Source organism: Amphiura filiformis, chromosome 10 (assembly GCF_039555335.1).
Source record: "Amphiura filiformis chromosome 10, Afil_fr2py, whole genome shotgun sequence".
Lineage (NCBI taxonomy): Eukaryota > Metazoa > Echinodermata > Ophiuroidea > Amphilepidida > Amphiuridae > Amphiura > Amphiura filiformis.
The window spans coordinates 32,054,866-32,074,506 of NC_092637.1; the positions used below are offsets into that span (position 1 = coordinate 32,054,866).

At 36.4% G+C, this 19,641-nt stretch overlaps 1 protein-coding gene across 1 annotated transcript; it reads left to right on the forward strand.

The window, feature by feature from the left end:
• Positions 1 to 18,767: 18,767 nt before the first annotated feature.
• Positions 18,768 to 19,379, forward strand: LOC140161803 (uncharacterized). The gene has a single exon (XM_072185100.1). It carries the CDS (start codon positions 18,768 to 18,770, stop codon positions 19,377 to 19,379), a length of 612 nt encoding a protein of 203 aa, XP_072041201.1.
• The last annotated feature ends 262 nt before the right edge of the window (positions 19,380 to 19,641 follow it).

Here is a 19,641-nt window from a genome sequence, read left to right on the forward strand (position 1 = left end):
GTGTTCCTTTTTTGGACCTCGCCTCATACAAACAGACGGCTGCCAAAAATTGAAAAACGATGAAAGCAGTGCACTTTTTAAAATTTTGTCTTGTCTTGTCTTTAGTTGTTTGTAACTTTAAAATGAAACAAAGACCAGGAAAGTATTACTATCAACGGAGCGGAGAGCCGTTGCCTCAGCTCCGTCCGTGAATGACGTAGTTAAAAGTGATGAATCCCATGCCCCTCGGTTAAAACGAGAAGACCATGTTTTTTTAAAGATTTGATATTAAAATAGTTTAAATCAAAACCCTAAATTCAAATAGTAATCACAGGCCCTTTCATGCCTTCGGGATTAAAGAAATATACTGTGATTTTTTTTCCGTTCCTTTTTTTTCACATGCATTTGAAATATCAACACATTCAACAGTAGGCCTACTTGCGAGTGGTATCGCCTTTTATTTTATCTTACTCACTCTGTTATTTCCAGTTTGGTGTTAAAGGGTTAATGTACGATTTCTTCAAATTTTTAATTTGTCATTATATATTCAAAATGCTGAAATAATACCAGTAATAGGCCCTAATTATCGGGAATGGCTTCTGTCCATTTTGAACTGAAATAACGAGGTAAACACTGTTTGTTATTTTGGCCGTTTAACACGCAGTTCTATAGGAGGATATAAAGTCATAATTCTTGAATTATGACTTTATGTCGAACTTTGCTCTGTTTACCTACAAACACAACAAATTTGGCTGATTCCATTTAAATGCAAGTTGTGACATGTGTATACATTACAAATATGCCATAAAATCAGGTTTGAAAAAGAATAACCAAAATTCATATTATAAGATCGTACATTATGACTTTAATAAATCAAAGTTCAGTTCCAAATAAACGGTGTGTAGAATTGATGTTCTTTTAGCTTTTTTAATGGTATCACGGTTAGGCCTATCGACAGATGTGACAAAATTAAATAAAAAAAGAAAACAAACCTAGAATCATACAAATGACTTTTTGTTAACACTGATTAGGCCTACATTATCTCTGCACTGATATAGCAACAAAAAACTTTCATGTACTTCATACCAGCCCGATTTACACTGGTCATGGAAAATAGTAGATATCTACTATTTCCATGCACTGGTAAGCGACCTCAAAAGTTTGTATTGCTTTGATTGCATTATCAAAATCAATCGATTGGGATACCAAGTACTTGAGATGACTTGAGAGTCCCAGTTATGTAATAGATGCGGTTGAATGATGGCCCGAATGATGGGCGGGACTATTTCCCATATTTGGATTCATGACGTAACTTATCGACTGGTTTGGTTTTGGTCACTGTTTATTATAATGAGGGTGCACTGCTGGGGGTAGCGAACGGATTTATAAGGACCAACGCCTGACGGCGTTGATTATGGTGCTAAATATTGCGTTGGTCCTGTATGGACTACACAATTGTGACAAAAGTGATTATGAACAACCACAATATAGGCCACAAATGTTTCTTTCATCCTTTTCCGAGTACACAATTGTATATCCTTCATAAGGTGGTTTTGCATGATTTATCAAAGAAAGCTACCCCCCATCATCTTCAATAAGGTGGTATTGGATGCATTTTCTAGAAATTAAGAAATGCTTTGAGCATGTTTTAAACAGATTAATTGAGTAGGGTAAAGTACACTGATCAATACGCCTTTTGTTTGGAGCAGATCGGACATACGGTTGTCAAAATACATCAATCTATATGTTCTTTGTATCCTATTGTTTTTGTCAATAATCAATATATATAGTTAATGAGCTAAAAAGACTGGAAAGGCTCATTAATATGTAAGGGTACTTTTATTTTGCATGCGTTTGCCCTGAAACTTGGTCAAATTGTTTATAATATGTTCTAATGTATTATATAGTGAAACCACCCTCTAATTTGCATAATTAATGAGCTAATTTGCACAAATGCTAAGTTTAATCAAGGCAAAAGTATGCAAAATAAAAGTACCCTGAACATTTATGCATGGATTTGTAGCAAAATATTGGCAAAAATTATATGTAAATGAGCTTCTCCAGTCATTTAAACTCATGAACTTTATTTATCTTACTGATAAAAACAATAAGATATAAAGAAAATATAAATTGACATATTTTGAAAACCGTATGTCTGATCTGCTTCAAACAAAAGGCATATTGATAAGTTTGCTTTGCTCTACTCAATTAATCTGTTTAAAACATACTTAGAGTACTTTCATAATGCCTCCAATACCACCTTAAGATAAATAGTACAAACAAAGTTAATGTCTCAAAACAATTAAGATGAGTTCTAGTAAAGTGATGGTTTCCTAAATGATAATTGGATGGTTACTTTGGATGTAAGTGATGTGGGTTAAGAAATGTTTTTGAGATCACAAATAAATATCACATCAAGCAAAGGAATATTAACTTTGTATTTTCATCGTAAATTCATCAAGTCTCTACCTGAGTTAGTTCCCCAGACCAACATCACAGACCTCATAAAGCCCGGTTATATTTGGTGGAGAATCCGTTCTTACTTTATTTTATGATAACGCGTTCTCAAACAATGGCAACAGCAGATGAGCATAGATATGTACCCCTTCGCAAATTTACAGGGTATTAAGATGTGGCGCCAGCAGTGTGGTTGGAGAAGTATGCGATTTTCGCAAATAGCAAGGGTTGGAACCCGCAACAAACACTGGCAAATGTTGGGTTGTACTTAGGCGATGCACCCTATATTTGGTATAGGCAATTGCCAAATGGGACAAGAAACAATTTGCAGCTTTTACAGGCTGCGTTCAATAACAAATACATGCCGCATGATGGGCTGGCATGGGCTCTACGAGCTCAACTGGCGTAGTGGCGACAAGGGCCAAAGGAGTCAGTGGAGGAATATGCAGAGGACATTGAGAAACGCTGTGGAGAGCTTGACATTGATGGCCAACAAATGTTGGACAGTTTTATTCGGGGACTCAGACCCAAGATTAGGGCATAGGGCAAGTGTTATCAAAGACCAGCCGGCAGGCTTAATAGATGCAATCAATGCGGCAAGGATTGTCCAATCGTTAGCGCACTGTGAAAGCAGCAATTGCCGAAGAGCTGAGTATAGTAAAAGAAGAATTATTGTTTAAAGCACTTTTATTTGTTTACAAATGCCTGAATCATATGGCTCCTAATTACATCTCCTCTTGTATCACTCTCAATCAACCTGGTAGAGCTGGTCTGCGCTCAGCATCTGACATCACACGACTGATAAAGCACAATACATATAAACTGCTGAAGTCTGCTGAGCGCGGGGCTTTCTACTATATTGTTCCCAGAATGTGGAATCGTTTACCAAACAATATCTGTGAATCTACATCACTTGCTGTTTTAAGAAGGTTCTTAAGACACATTTGTATAATTCATCCTAATTGTTCTGTTGCACTGTAATTATTTTGCTTGTGTATATATTTTGGCCTTTTGCCAACTTCAATATTGTCAATCAGATAGCTTGCTAAAAACATTGAAAATAAAATTTATATTAAAGATTGATTATAGAAGTTTGTTGTGTTTAGAGCAAAGTTTGATACTTTGGGTCTGAACCAAATTACTTGTAGTTTTGCATTATGATTTGCAGTTATTACGATATTGAGGTAAATTTGTCGCAGAACTCTTGACTTTGAAAAACCTATTATTATGTTTTTGCCGATGCTACGATATTGAGGCAAATTTAAACCTTTGTACCATGTTTACAGCAAAGGTTGATACTATATGTTTTAACCAAATACAATATTGCTTGTGCATTATGTTTTTGCATATGTTACGATATTGAGGCAATTTAACCTTAGAACTCTTAAGACTGAACGTTTTTCAATTTATTATAAAATAGTATAATTAAAGTCATTTTAACTACTGTGAGTATTAAATAAATATAGAGACGACGGGGTGGATTTCTTTCTGGGTAATACTCTTTTTTGACATTCGTCCGTTTGGAAACATGATCATCTGATTGATTCTTATTAAAAAATAGTAATTGCAATCGCCATTATGAAACATGCTCACTTCTTATTATAAATAGAAAAATAACAAGCAATATTCATCGTTCTGAATATATTTCACGAGGCTAAATAGCTGCTATAGAAAATATGTATCGCAATAATTGTCATAAATTTTCTTGAGGCATGTGGTAGTGTACCTCATATAAATTTAATTTGCAATACGTTCCAATCTAATTATGAGTATTTTAATGACGTGTACATCCTGCAACGCAACTAGGTAGATCGGCTCAACTCCTTGCCAGTACGCAGTCTCTCAGGATACCAGAAATTACTCATTGGGATAAGAATATCATCCGGAATTCCCTTAAGGAAACCTGGGGAAGTCAATTATCATTCTGATGAAGCAAGAAGCTCCAAGAAAATAAAGTCAATTTACGTGAGTTCTATAATAGATTTTGCCATTCAATATTTAATCACGCCTGAACGAATAGAGGAACTTAAATAATGGTTTGTATATCTTGGGTCACCACAAGACTGCAATAATACAGAAGTGACTTATATTAACCTTAGAACTACTGATCCATAGTTTGTAACACGGACTACGAAGGGAGGTTGCAACCCCTTACTTTTCTATCGTAAACGTCATATACATTATATTTGATACCAATGTATAGCAATATGTCTTCACTATCTAGTGGTATCAAAATAAGTACAAACATTCCACACATAATGTCGCTATGACGTCATAATGTAAATCTGGGAAATTCTGGCTGTGTACAAAAGTATAGAAAAAGAATGATTTTCGGCTAAAAATTCCATGAACAAGCAATTTTCACAGAGTTTCCTCCTAAATATAAAAGAAAATGACTATTTTAACCAAACTAACAAGTGAAACGTCAGCAGCTCTGGGAATAATTTGACAAGAGCGACATGATAATCATGAATTTTACTGTAGAGACCAAGGGTGGGCTTCACCAACCCCTTTCTATACATTTTGATGGCCGGTCCTACCAGTAAGGTGCTGAGGTAAAAATGTCATCACTAAAATGAGCGAAAATGATATCATGTTTGTCACAGATTCGTTTCGTTATTAAACAAACTAGATACTTTTTAAAAATAACTAATGGATATTTGTCTTCAGATTGAGCGACGCAGGGGAATGATTACCTAATAAACTTTTCTATTAGGGCAGAAAAAGAAATGAAGCTTACCTCAAATTTGATGGCAACTGCACATATATGAATTAGATTTCTTGTTCATACTTCAACGCGATTGTCTGATTGGTTACTGCACCAATAGCGTCTTGCTGCATTGATGCCATCCGCAACTGCTTCAGTCGATGACACCGATGACACTTTTATCGTACCATGAACATTTGTGATGCGATCAAGCAAAATCAGTCGGAACTCGGCAATAATAAATTTTCAGTTTCCTATAGGATAGTAAAAATCATTTACAAAGCTAGATTTTGCAGAAAACCCCATTGAAATTGAACAACCAATTCCAAAGATATGAACAATTAAAGAGTTTCCAAAACAAGAGGAAACAAAAGGAAAAGTTTCCTTTGTTTGGCTATATCTCAAAATCAATATTTCCGAGTTCCGACTGATTTGGCTTGATCGCATCACATTTATACAGTGCATTTGCTTTTTAGTTTAATGAAAAACAATAACACTATGCAACTGTTATCTCCAGGGAGTGATGTTAAGAGTCAACGGTACCTAACCGGGCACCGATAGTTCTGTAGGACCAAACATATTTCGACGTTTGCTATCCGGCCGACCGGAATGGTTACTTTTAGGAGCAGCCTATCCTGCGGACTACTTGCTTTTTGGCTGAAATTTACACACCGGGTCAAGATGGCCCCCATCTAGGTCATGATTATCTCAGGTATGTGAACATTATTGGTAAGCTCGTTATTCAGGAAAATAATTTATTTGCCGACTAAAATTGTCAAGAAGGATTTCTAAAAATTTTAAGGAACATGTACATGATGTAGCATGCCTTTCATGTTCAATTGAGATTTTTTCAACAAAATATTAGTATTCCCTCTCACATATTTCTTAGTTTAATTTCGAGTTTCACAAATGAGGTAAAACAAAGAAAATTACATTTTCATTCTAGCGTCTATATTTATCGTCAATGCGGAGCATCACAACGTGACATATATATAAATAAAAGTTATATAATCTACGAGTGATAAAGACGAATATGCATACATCAATGATTCACGCATGTACGAGACATTTCAGCCATGAGAATTTAACGAATTATCTCTAAGACTCTGTTGATAACTTTCAAAGCACTCGATGATGCTGCACCAGACTGTGTAATACGTGATCTACCTGTACCTTACCATCTCTCTGTCAACTTTACTGCAATCAAAGCCCTTCCGGTTCGGTCTTTCTTATGGTATTTTAGTATACCATGCACCATTTCGCATTTCGCATTACATTCGTGCAAAAAATGGGAGCGTCGTTGTGAAGCAAATCACAATGTATGGGTTAATTACATTTTTTTTTTATTACACAACAATTATGTTCATTTTATTCCCAAGCCTACCTTGGTAATTTCATCAATTAAACCTAATCTATGTAATGTCCTATGATATGATATAATAGTACGGAAATTACACACTGTCTAGAGCAGACTGAATTTGCTAAGTAACACCTGCGGAGACTTTACACAATGAAAAATAAAACGTATTTAAAGACGAAGATATGTAAATCATTCATAAACCGTAATCTTCTGTATTACATCAAGTTCATAATATAAGTGAATTTGATATCCATTAAACCAAGTCATGAAGACTGGATAGTTACATAGTCGATCAAGATGTAATTAAGGGATGAAATAAAAACTCGACCGGCGGTCCGGTTCCGTCGAGTTACCATTGTCTAGAACAATATCAACCGCACGGTCGAGTTTTGATTTCGTCCCTAAGGTAATGTACCATTCTTACAATAATGCAAGTGTTGAGTCAAATAACCTTAAAGTACATTAAATTTTAGATAAATAGAAATAGTTTAAGATACAGATCATTTCGACGCACCCTGTACATCATACCATCCAATTCATACTTGATCGCTGTAATCGGCGGGCCTTATAACATCGCGGATTAATATCATTATATTTTATTTCGAAAGTTTTCTTGTGACATCCCGCCAGAAGTATCACAAATTATTATTTTAGAGTCCTACTCTACCTACTTTATTTAACACGCACAAAAAAGATCAGATAGTCAGCATATCACTCATAACGTGAGTCTACTTTTCGGTGTAGGGGTAAAAGCCTAACAACTCCCGCCGATTTCGAGCTGATCAAACTATAAGGCGATCAAGTACATGTAAGGAGCGATTTTATTTTGAATATTAAAAAAAGAACATGTTTCTTTCAACAATAACATTTATAACAGTTATTAGCACTTTTTTTTATATACAATAAACATATTAAACTACTCATAAATGATTTTTACCCCAATATTAATTAAATATCGCCCCTTGAAAACAATACAATACATAAGAAATACATTAAGTGGATGACAAAATTCAATTCGCGCGACTTTCTTCACTTTGGTAACCCGTAGCTTCAGAACCAACTGTGTGATTTGATTCAAATAAAAAGCAAATAAAGACAAATGTTCTATTAATTAGAAAAAGTCTACAACTAAAATGACAAAAATCACCTTATTTGAACATGTTATTACACACGTTTGAGTGTTGCCCTTCTCCTTAATTGGATTGATATTTGAGTTTTCCTAAAGCCTAAAGTAACTCGATGAAAAGAAAGTTCATTTATATTTTAAATAGTTTAGCTCAAACGTCCTTGGAGATATTTCCAAACCTGAGTCAGCCAAAATTCAATGCATTAGATATAATAATCTCCTTATTTGTATCATGCGTAATTGATACTGAAAAGGTCAAATTTGTACGATTTGTTTAAAATGCTGTCAACTGCATTGCTGACAACTGATTTGCTTTCACGTCAATACATTTAGTGCCGTATGAGACCACAGCAAACAGTGACATTTCTTCTTGTTCCACACTCTCTCTATCTTTCTTTCGTTCTTTCTTTCTTTCTTTCTTTCTTTCTTTCTTTCTTTCTTTCTTTCTTTCTTTCTTTCTTTCTTTCTTTCTTTCTTTCTTTTCTTTCTTTCTTTCTTTTTTTTTTCTTTCTTTCTTTCTTTCTTTCTTTCTTTCTTTCTTTCTTTCTTTCTTTCTTTCTTTCTTTCTTTCTTTCTTTCTTTCTTTCTTTCTTTCTTTCTTTCTTTCTTTCTTTCTTTCTTTCTTTCTTTCTTTTTCTTTCTTTTTTCTTTCTTTCTTTCTTTCTTTCTTTCTTTCTTTCTTTCTTTCTTTCTTTCTTTCTTTCTTTCTTTCTTTCTTTCTTTCTTTCTTTCTTTTCCTAGCTGGGTGGTTTACACCATCCTGGTATTGTTATGCTATCCGATTCTTCTTTGGGCAACAATTTTTAGGTTGCTTCGATCAACAATACCTCGTCTACACTTAACCTGCCGTTCTCAATCACATTTTCGATCATGAATTTCATGGGCGGTGATAGTTCAATTGGTGGATAATAAAAGAGTAACGGAAAACTTTGTGTACGTGTTTAACGATATGACCTTAAAGGATGTCTCCGGCAATCACTTGCCTTATATGATAGGAAATTAATTAGAAAATAGATAAATAGATCATCCGCCATCTTACCTTAAAATTTTAACCAAAAAAAAGACAAATCGTTAAAGCCATAGTATACATTTACAGATGTGGATGCCCTCAATATTTTTCAACATTCTGTGTTTTACACGATTGTTATGTACTTTAGTATACTAACATGCCCTGCAAAAATGAAGACTCTAGGTGCTGTTGTTTTGTTGAATAAACCGCGGGAACCCTCGTTTTATTATTACGATGGAAACTAGTCGAACGCTACACGATATGCACAACACAGTACGTACGGTGCGGGCAGTCGTGACATATCAAAAGAGCCCACGCGACTCACATTCGAATGAGTAGCTCGCATTGGCGACATATGCGCTGGTATTAAGTAGTGATTTTCTCTTCTGTTTGGGCCCAAATTAAAAGAGGACATATCTGACAGTGAAAACTAACAGATGTTCCTGATCATAATACACGTACGTACTAGTTAGTCTAGTAAATATGGCTAACAACTGTGAGTTTTAATTTTCTAAAGACAAATGTAACGTAGTATGACTGTTTCGTAAGGTGTGATCAAACTATATCAAAAGACCGATATAGTAGAATGATGTTCCCTCTATAGAAATCAAGTGTTATTAGCTCAGTGTAGAAGAACGCCCACCCATTCTTGCTCATGGTACACAGTAATATCAAGTCAACAAACGGTATGTGAAGCTGCTTCAGGCTCGCAAATCTCATACGATTTGTTTCTTCCATATAAATCATTGCTACAACTAATAATATAAAGTAACATGATCTGAGATTTTCAATGTTCATTCTAAGTCCTTAACCTACATCTCATACGTCGTAGTGCCTTGAGATATGAAAAATACTACCGCAATTGAATAACATGTGATATAAATAACTTGGATTTCTCTCCAATAATTATACTTTTTCTGTAAGGAAACAGTGGCATGATCGACGGGAATTATATGAAAACATAAAAAATGTTTATTTTTCTGCAAGCTTGACAAATTTCGTTCAACGTGCTGCTTGATACAATACCATGGTGTATTACAGACATTCGGCATGTGTGAACGAATATTTTCAACATTACAAAATGATACACCTGTGGAAATCACCTTTAGAGATAATTGAATGCTAAAGAAAATAGGCAAGATTTCGATTTAAAGATCATATTCATAAAGGAAACGGTAAAACAGGTAGGTTTACTCTAACTGTATGATTCTTTGTTGATCTTTAAATGCCTGGAGCGAAAATGGAACTCGTGTGAACTAGATTGTTAAACTCAGTGTATGGCCACCGTTTGTCTATACGATATACATGTTGGATGTAATACAGACCTCAGAAGAATAAAGGTACCAGTTATTTTCACCCCTGATGATACTCTAAGCAAAACTAGTAAGAAGTTTATTTGATTAAAATACTTATAAGGCGATCCGTACAATCTATCACTTCGTCTGTCGCAACACATATTGGCGTACGTGTACACTCTTAAAAATACCTTGTCATTTTTGACAAGAAACTAGTCAAATTTAACCATATTCGGGTGTGAAATAAGGACCTACTAGAATCTAGTAGTTTTGACCAGAATAATCTAGTCACCAAAAGTGACAAGATAATCTGGTCAACAACGAACTAGTCACTTTTGACTAGAATCTGGTCAATTAGACTAGATTTCCAAGAAAAATTGTCATAGTCATTTTGACTAGAAAATTCTAGTCATGTTAATTTGGGTACTCATTATGGGTAAAGACTATATGCCTGGAAATGCATCATCTCTGGTATGCTAAACGCTATTAGAGAGGAACACTACGACTCATCAATGTATTTGATACAGGAAAGTTGAAAAAGAAGGAGGGAGAACGGAATTATATCCTTGAGATAATCCCGTAGGTAATCCTGTCGCACCTATTCATAGTCCTTTATTCTCAAGTAGTTACACATCTACTTGAAAGTAGCCCTTGATGTGATGTGTGTTGCCGACTACGGTTGATTAATTTTCACTCCAGAATTGAAACCATATCCAATGTTTCTATAGAGAATTCCCTTGAAAGTATGACACGTGTGTGTTAAGTACCTGATGTTGCTCTGAAGGGATACCACACGTGGATACTATAAGAAAGAAATGTAGTTTTGTAAAGATTCCAAAAAAATCCGCCCATTTTGGAACATATATTAATTATTTAGGAGAGTGTTTTAGGATTTTGTTAGAAAAGGGATGATTTTTGATCATCTATATTTTATTGTTTTATGTATATATTTTCCTGTCATTTCCTGCAAACCTAATAAAGATATTTTGATAATTGAAAATAGTCTGTATCATAAATCGTAGAGGTCGAAAGCGTAACCAAGCGTGCAAAATTATTATTTGCCATGGAACTTCGGTCATATTTTATTTGAAATAAACTGGATGTTAGGATCTGCATGCATGGTATGCATAGTATTGATGGTATACAGACACTGACCTTTCCCTAAAACTAGTAAGCAGCAACTTGTGTATCACACCCGTCACGGGTTCGAACCCTTTTGTTGTATTTTATTGTTAAACCTAAATAGCGTGATTGCTTTTGAATGAGCGGCAACACACATATTTTGTTTGAGGATAGCTGGATCTATCTCCTTTCTTTACATTTTCTCTGATTTGATAGCATGGTGACACGTACTCCAGAAAGTATTTTTTAAAGTACGGTCTTGAAAATGGACGGTAGAAAATTCTTAAGTATTTGCTGAAAAATATATAATCTATGGTGTTAAATAGCGTTTACCATGCATTCAATCATCCCTGGTTTTGTTTCCTTATATTTCAATTGAGTATAATACTTACAATTTTTAAAAAGAAGGTCCTCCAAACACTAGAACTCATCACAATAATCATTTGTTACCCAGTTGTTACCCAATTTATTACAGAAATTGGTGTGAAAACGCACACTAATGTCTGCAGCCTCGACTTGGAATTGCCCAGACGTAAATTACTAGATCCGTGTTGACCAGGCATAAATGACAAGAAAATCTCCTCAAAATGACCAAATTCTCGTATTCTCTTATTTTGACTAGGATTTCTAGTCGAAAAACGACTTAAAATTAAAAAGGACTAATTTGTGATGCGATCAAGCAAAATCAGTCGGAACTCGGAAATATTGATTTTGAGATATAGCCAAACAAAGGCAATATTTCCTTTTGTTTCCTATTGTTTTGGAAGCGCTTTAATTGCTCATATCTTTGGAACTGGTTGTTCAATTTCAATGGGGTTTCTGCAAAATCCAGCTTCGTAAATCCTTTTTACTATCCTATAAGAAACTGAAAATTTATTATTGCCGAGTTCCGACTGATTTTGCTTGATCGCATCACATTTGTTGATTATATATCTGGCTCAAAACTTATACGCGACTATGTGAAACGCCAGATTTGGGGGTTTCGGTAGGTTTTTGAAGCGTAAGTCGTACGTACGCCATTATCTGAAACGGAGCATATCGGTTTTTCATGTGTTTTTGTAACTTACGCCACACCATCCGTCATTATGTGAAACGGACGATTTGGGGTTTTCGGCATGTTCTGAAGCATACGCCACATTATTGACGGATGATGTGCCTTAAAGTCATCAAATCGTAAGCCACTTTGTGAAACGGAATATATTGGATTCGTACGAGATTTTTAACATATGTCAATTAATTAATTAACGTTTTTATATTAATTAAGTATAGTTGAGCTTTTTTACTTGGTGTACTTGAAGAACTTGATATTTAAAACCAGTGGGCCAAATTTCATAAAATGCCCAAAATCACCGTACACCACTATGTGTTGCAACCGACGACTTGTCTTGTGACTGACATCTAGCCAGAAGTATCACAAATAATTCAAAGTCCTATACACAGCGCTCGAAATAAGGCGCGTCCTTGCGTCAAATACCCGTGAAAGTAGGCGCGGACCCGCAAATTTCTGACGGTACGGGTCCGCGTGACCCGTAAAAATTAAACCAAGCAAAGAGCAGAAAATCCTAGTTTTGTTGTTCCATTGAAAATCCTATTCACATAATACGTACAGCTCCGTAAGTAGACTTTCATTTCAGTTTTCCATCAAGTTTTCAACCCGGATCGCCGTAGTTCATTCTCATTCTTGAAATTTCAAAGGCAAGTGTCCGGGATCAGACCCTTGAAAATTGGTGAGGACCCTTGAAATTTCAAAGTCAAGGGTTTAGAGGACCCTTGGATTTTTGTTCTTATTTCGAGGCCTGTAGCCTATACAGCCACACTATATCAACTTCATCACCCTTAACGCATGTCTACTTTTCGGCATAGTGGTAAAACTTAAAAGCTTGACAATACCCGTCGATTACATACCTGTCATCTCTGAGTGGTAAGAAGCGACAAACATCTAATTCAAACAGGAAGTTTAAATATGTGATATGTAAGTTTTCCCTAAAGTCTAAAGTAACTCGATGAAAAGAAAGTTCAAAAGCCTAAAGTCGAGGTTCATTTATATTTTAAAGAGCTTAGTTCAAACGTCGTCCTCGGAGATATTTCAAAACCTGAGTCGGCCAGTGGTTGTCAAAATTCAATGCATTCGAGATAAAAATCTCTTTATTTGTGTTGTGCGTAATTGATACTGAAAAGGTCACATTTTTACGATTTGTTTAAAATGCTGTCAAAGTTGTGTAGGGTAACGTCCTGGAAAAACGTTAACACCAACGATGAATTTGAAGACAACTGCTTTGCTTTCACATCAATATAATTTAATTTAATGACAATGGGACAAAAACAGCCAGTGTCATTTCTTGTTGTCCGACTCTCTCTTTCTATTCATCTCTCTCTCTCCTCTCTCTTTCTCTCTCTCTCTCTCTCTCTCTCTCTCTCTCTCTCTCTCTCTCTTTCTCTCTCTTCCTCTCTCCCTCTCTCTCTCTGTTCATCTCTCCCTCTCTCTCTCTCTTCATCTCGCCCTCCCTCCTCTCTCTCTCTCTCTCTCTCTCGCTCTCTCACACATTCACTCTCCCCCCTCTTTCTCTCCCATCCTTCTCTCCACTCCTTCTCTCCCCTCCTTTACTCCCCTCTCTATCTTCCTTTCTTTTCTTGGTCATCATTAAAAATGCAATCGTATCTTTTAGTTTCATATTATTTTAGTCCGACTTCGGCTGCTTTAGGTAACATTTTCTTGAAAATCTTGAAAAAAGTAGTAATAATTGTTATTTTTTGTTATAAACAATGTTTTTTATTTGCAAATTTACTTTAATTTTATTACAGAAAATAACTTCAGAGTCAAAAAATTAGTATAACATTCGGCTTCTTTATCGTCTTAAAGTGTATACCTTATAGGTTCACATTTCTCCCCAATCGAAAGCCCGGGAGTCAACACCTGCATGTAGAAATACGACTTATGAATGATCTGAGACCTAAATAAGTCTGTGTTTATAATCAACAGGTGCATAGCCGGTGCCTGACAGGTAATAGTTTTTTTATTAGCATTATATTGTTGAGGTATTGAATATCGGCTGAGAAATGAATAGCTTAACCTGCCGTTCTCAATCACATTTTCGATCATGAATTTCATGGGTGGTGATATTGATGAATAATAAAAAAAAAGTAACTGAAAACGTTGCATACGTGTTTAAAGATGACTTTTCGGAGAAAGAATCTACTGCACGGGTATCTGATCTGATATTAGGGTCGGTTCCCGGGTGTAGATCAGAATCCATGCTACTTTCTAGTTTCCTATACCTCAAAACAATCCACTTTATTCAGAAGTTATTAACTTTAATGATTTGTCTTTCTTTGTTGAAACTTTAAGGTGAGATGGAGGGGGCTCATGGGAGAGGGCTACTCTGCCCCATTTTGTGAAAAATACGGAAGAACTACATTTTCAAAATATATAACCTAGTTGCAGGTAAAACTATGTTCTGCCCTCCAAGCAAACACAAAAACGTTATAAAACGTTTTAAATATGTTATATTTAGGCTTTTGGTGTAGACTGCGGAACTAAGTCCTCAATGATAGTCAGTCATTTATATTTTGGTCGTTATATGACTATCATTTGAGGACTGAGTTGTTATGATATATCTTCCGAGGTGCAATTTCAGACAATAGCTGGGGATTAGTGGGGCAGAGGTTATCTATTGAATCCTTTCATGACCACGGAAGCATAGTCAAGTCTACCAAGGACACTCGGCACGAATTGAAAGACCATGTCAACTCTCGACAAAAGAATGCATGCATGTCAAAGGTCATACGACACCAATTTGGTGTTTGTTATGCTCCTCGAAATTAGTACCTTAAGGTCTATGTCTGCTTTTGGTGTAGGTAAAAACGTTTTAATAATATTAAAATGTCGGGTTATATAAAGGTAATGAAAACGTTTTAAAACGTTTTGTATGAAAACACACTAAAGCAATATTGTAAGCTATTTTTGCAAACATTTTTTGCCAAATATCTTGTCAATACTGTATGTTAACATAATTTTTTTTTCTAAACAGAATGATATTTTGACTCAGTTGAAAAAATATTTTGCGAACAATGTTTGCCCACACAAAAGTCCTGATGGCACGCATGCATGGGCTTAATTCTTTGACTTATCTTGAATTTTAGACACAGACCCAAACTGCTCTCCTGTAGAAATTCACCAGCAAATAAGAGCACATATCCTTAATTCTTCTTGGTATTGGTGACGCTTGCTATCTGTACATCAAATTAACATTTACGCAAAAAACCCACGTGCGCCTTTATGCGAATATTTACTGTAGGTAATACAGTTAGCTTGAGTTGGCTTGAAGTTCCCCTAGACAAGGAACTTACTGCTAATGTGTCTCGCTGTAACCCGTACGAAACTCGGGGAGCTGATCCTGGTTGCGATGGTTATTTGTGGAATGCCTGGAGTGTGTGCTCTTGAAGCAGCAAAGTCCCTGAATTGCTCTTTAATGGTTTACGGAATGATGTAGGGCCGCAGTGGTCAGCGACAACCTGTTAAGTGTGCTGAGGCTTGTGGATCAACGTCTAGGCGTTGTGCCTGTGCGTAGCGCATTATAAATCACTGCGCTTTTAGGTAATATTTACAGTTTATTGTTTGTTTTACATGGTGTTTATTTTTGTTTTACTTTAAGTTTACGTGCGTATGTGTTCCCTGTGAAACTTACCTTAAGTTAGGCGACTGTTAGCTTCAGCCGTATTGAATGGTTATAGCATTTCGTAGATAACCTGAAGTTTTGAATTTGATTTATATTTGATTTGATAGAATTACACAAATATTCATTGAGTTACCCGCCCTACTTTTGCAAACCATAAAGCCTGTAGGGCTGTAGGTTTAAATACATTGTCTGATTAAATCACAAAACACACGTCATCTTCAATGTTACATTGCAATAATCGTGTTATTTGTGTTAAAAGAACACCATTTTGAACAACTTAACCAGGATGCACCATAATAGCTTAGAGCCATTGTTATGTTTATGGTTTCCAACTGCAATGCTTTCAATACATGGTGCACATTGCTAATGCAACTTGAGTCATACAAGGATTAAACGTTTTTGTTAGTGTTGGTTTATTTTGTTTAATACCTGTCTACCTAGGGTGGTCCATTCGGTCCAAATGATTGAGTCCATGGATTAAACAATTAGGAAGTTCACATTTGAGGCTAGCGTCTTTATCCTTAAAACGCATGCTGGTCCTTCATAGCTTTTAAAATAAAAACAGAGCAAGAAAACAGCTTCAACTGTCTTCTAATTGAATATATGAATACAAAACCCACCCAAGTCCATACTGTGGCCAAATTGAGTTTAGCATGGGAATTTGTTGCTATGCATAGGCCTGTAATATATATGAAAAAACAACTCAAATTCATCCACTGTGTCTATTGAGCATGTGAAAAATAGCATGTATGAAAGAACCACCCAAGTCCATGATTTGAGTCTTGTAACACATTGATTGAAATGCAGTATGTATAAACGTCCGCTTGTAACACATTCATTGCTGGAGAGTGACTTTTGGAGAAAAAAAATGGGTTTAATAAAGGAAAGTGTGTGGTTTATATTACATGGCAGAATGCTTATCAACATTATACATACCTGTGTGCTTTATTTTGTATTATCTTACTAGTGGTAATCTCATTCAAACATTGTTGTCTTTGTATATGATTAAAAAAACCACCCAAGTCCAACATTTAAAATGAACCCCACGAAGTCCCTGAAATGCTAATCGTCATGCTTAATACAGTTTAACCCACTAATTTGCACGTAAAACTAACCATATTGACCAGGTAAATATAACTGAAGGAATTAAAATGATACACAGGTTTTTCTCTCAAAATCACTTCCCATGGACTTGGGTGGGTTTTGTATTCATGTATTCAATGACACTTATCTATTTGAGTATAATGGTGCTTTTACAAGAGGTGAGCCACGGTAAGACAATAATAACATATGACTGATCAAGTAGAGAGATAAGCAAATGTTTCCCTCTTCAACAGTTAACTCTTATGTACAATTAATGTAACGTTGTTTTGTTTATATCAATTAAAATGTATTTAACATTTTGAATCTCTAATGAATTCAAGTTAGATGACTTTGTGGTGTAACCATAATGGCATTCAAGAGGCGTCGTCCTTTTTTAACTCAACTCAAGTTGAGTAAACATTGTTTTTGTTATTTTGTCACCAAGTGAGATTAAATAACTGGGGCCAACTCATCATAAACTCCTCAACAAAAGTTTGGAAAGTTTTTTCAAGCATCTATATCTCATATTGTTTGTGATATGTTCATATCGTGTTGCATATTAATGGGTAGCTACCTTATTCCCCTTTACAATGACACCACATTTAAACAGTCACCATTTTCAAACTTGAGTAGGCGTCTGGTGAATGTAGTGGGATCTCAAACAGAATGTGCCAAATTATCGATTATTCTGTGCAGCAAGCTGCAATCCCATATCTTCACAATCAATTGGGATCTTCACCTAGATGGCAACGCTCGCCCCCCACAGAGCCATGGTAGTCAAAGACTATGGGAGTAGAGAGAATCCATTGGCCTGCTATTAGCCCATACCTCAATCCGATTGAACACTTGTGGAACCAGCTTGGTCGTGCCAGAGTAGCCATTGCAACCACATTGATTGACCTGCGACAAACCCTGGTTGAAAAATGGAATTTCATGTGGCCAGGCTGGTGAGCAGCATGCATGATAAGGTACCTGTTGTGACTGCGTACATAGGCGTAGGTCTGGAGAGATGGTCCACACCCGCCCCACCCCCCCCCCATGTTGACGCTTGTATGTGGGTTTCTGACTAAGCTCATATTTGGCCATTTTAGCCCCCCCCAACCCCTTTTTTTTTTGCGAAAAGGTGCCGGATTCACTATATTTCAAGAATTTTTTTCCAAAACCACCCCCATGTCAAAAAGAAATCTATGCCACTGACTACGCATGATTTTTCCACCCGCTATTGCTTTTGTAACTTTAATAATACGTTCTTAAAATGGTAAATACCTACCTCAAAATAATTAAGGTACCAAAAATCACTGGGCGTCATTACAGCCAGACTTGAAAGCGACAATACTCTGAAGGACAGAACCAAATTGAGCGCTGACGACATCATCCAGTTTCTCCGTTTCGTCCTCACCACAACATATTTTAGTTTTCGGGGACAAATCTACCGCCAGATTTTGGTGCTGCGATGGGCAACTCTGTCAGTGCGATCGTCGCAAACTTATTCATGTAGTTGTTAGAGAAGGAAGCGGTTGCCACAGCGCCCCTCGATTGTAAGCCTAAGATCTGGAGAAGATACGTGGATGATGTGCTGGAGATCATACAGAAGGACAGCACCCAAAAGCTAACTGATCACCTAAATTCCGTTAATCCGACTGGTAATATAAGGTTTACCTTTGAAGAGGAAGATCAGGGAAAAATCCCTTTCCTGGACACATTAATCGTCCGCAAAGAAGATGGGTCCATGAAACTGCTGGTTTACAGAAAAAAAAAGCATACGGACCAGTACCTAAATTTTCAGTCGCAGCACCCCCTGCACCAAAAACTTGGGGTCATCCGGACTTTAATGGATAGGATGGATAACATCGTGACAGAGAAAGAAGACAAGAAGGAGGGGAAACAAAGATCATAACAGCGCTTACAGAGTGTGGTTATCCAAAATGGCCTTTAGATAGAGTAAAACAGCAAATGAAGGACAAGCAACCGAAAGCAAGAGAGAAAAAGAAGGATGACACACCATCAAAATGCATGGTGGCCATACCCTACGTAGAAGGCTTGGCGGAGAGGCTACAAAGAATATTCAAAAAGCACAACATTTCCACGGCAATGCGTAATAACCAACACGCTAAAAGCCTGCTAGTCCACCCGAAGGACACGAAGGATATAGAACAGACAAGCGATGTCGTCTGTAAAGGTTGCGACAAGTCCAACGTAGGGGAGACGGGAAGACAGTTTGGAACAAGACTTAAAGAATACAAGAAAGACTCAGAAACAATAGCGGAAAGGAAATTCACAAGAGCAAACCGAAAAGAATCAACTTCTGAACAACACAAATCAGCCATCACTGACCACATCGCTCAAGAGAACCACGTCATCGAATGGGAAGGGGCAAAAATTCTTGACAGGGATTCAAACGCTTTCACTAGAAGAATAAGAGAAGCAATCCAAATTAGAAAGAAGGGGGCCAAAGCAATCAACCGCGATGAGGGTATCGTCTCTCTAGATCACGTATACGACCAACAAAAACATCACCACTTCCGGCAAAATTTCAACAAGCCGGGAAAAGCAGTAGACTTGTGATCAAGCCGTCAGCCCAGACGGCGAAAGCTTAAGTAGTGAGTTACTTTTTTCATTGGATTTGCCTGGCAAAATGTTTGAATTAATTAAGGCACCAGTTATGTTCAACCAAACAGATATATCACAATTATTAGAGCCAGTAGCCAATAACTGCATCCATTAGCTAACAGATCATTCGTTGATATCGGCAGAGAAAAAAGAAAGACACGGCGATCCAAAATCCCGCGGAATATGCAGATTTTACAAGTTCAAATGTTCCAGTTTA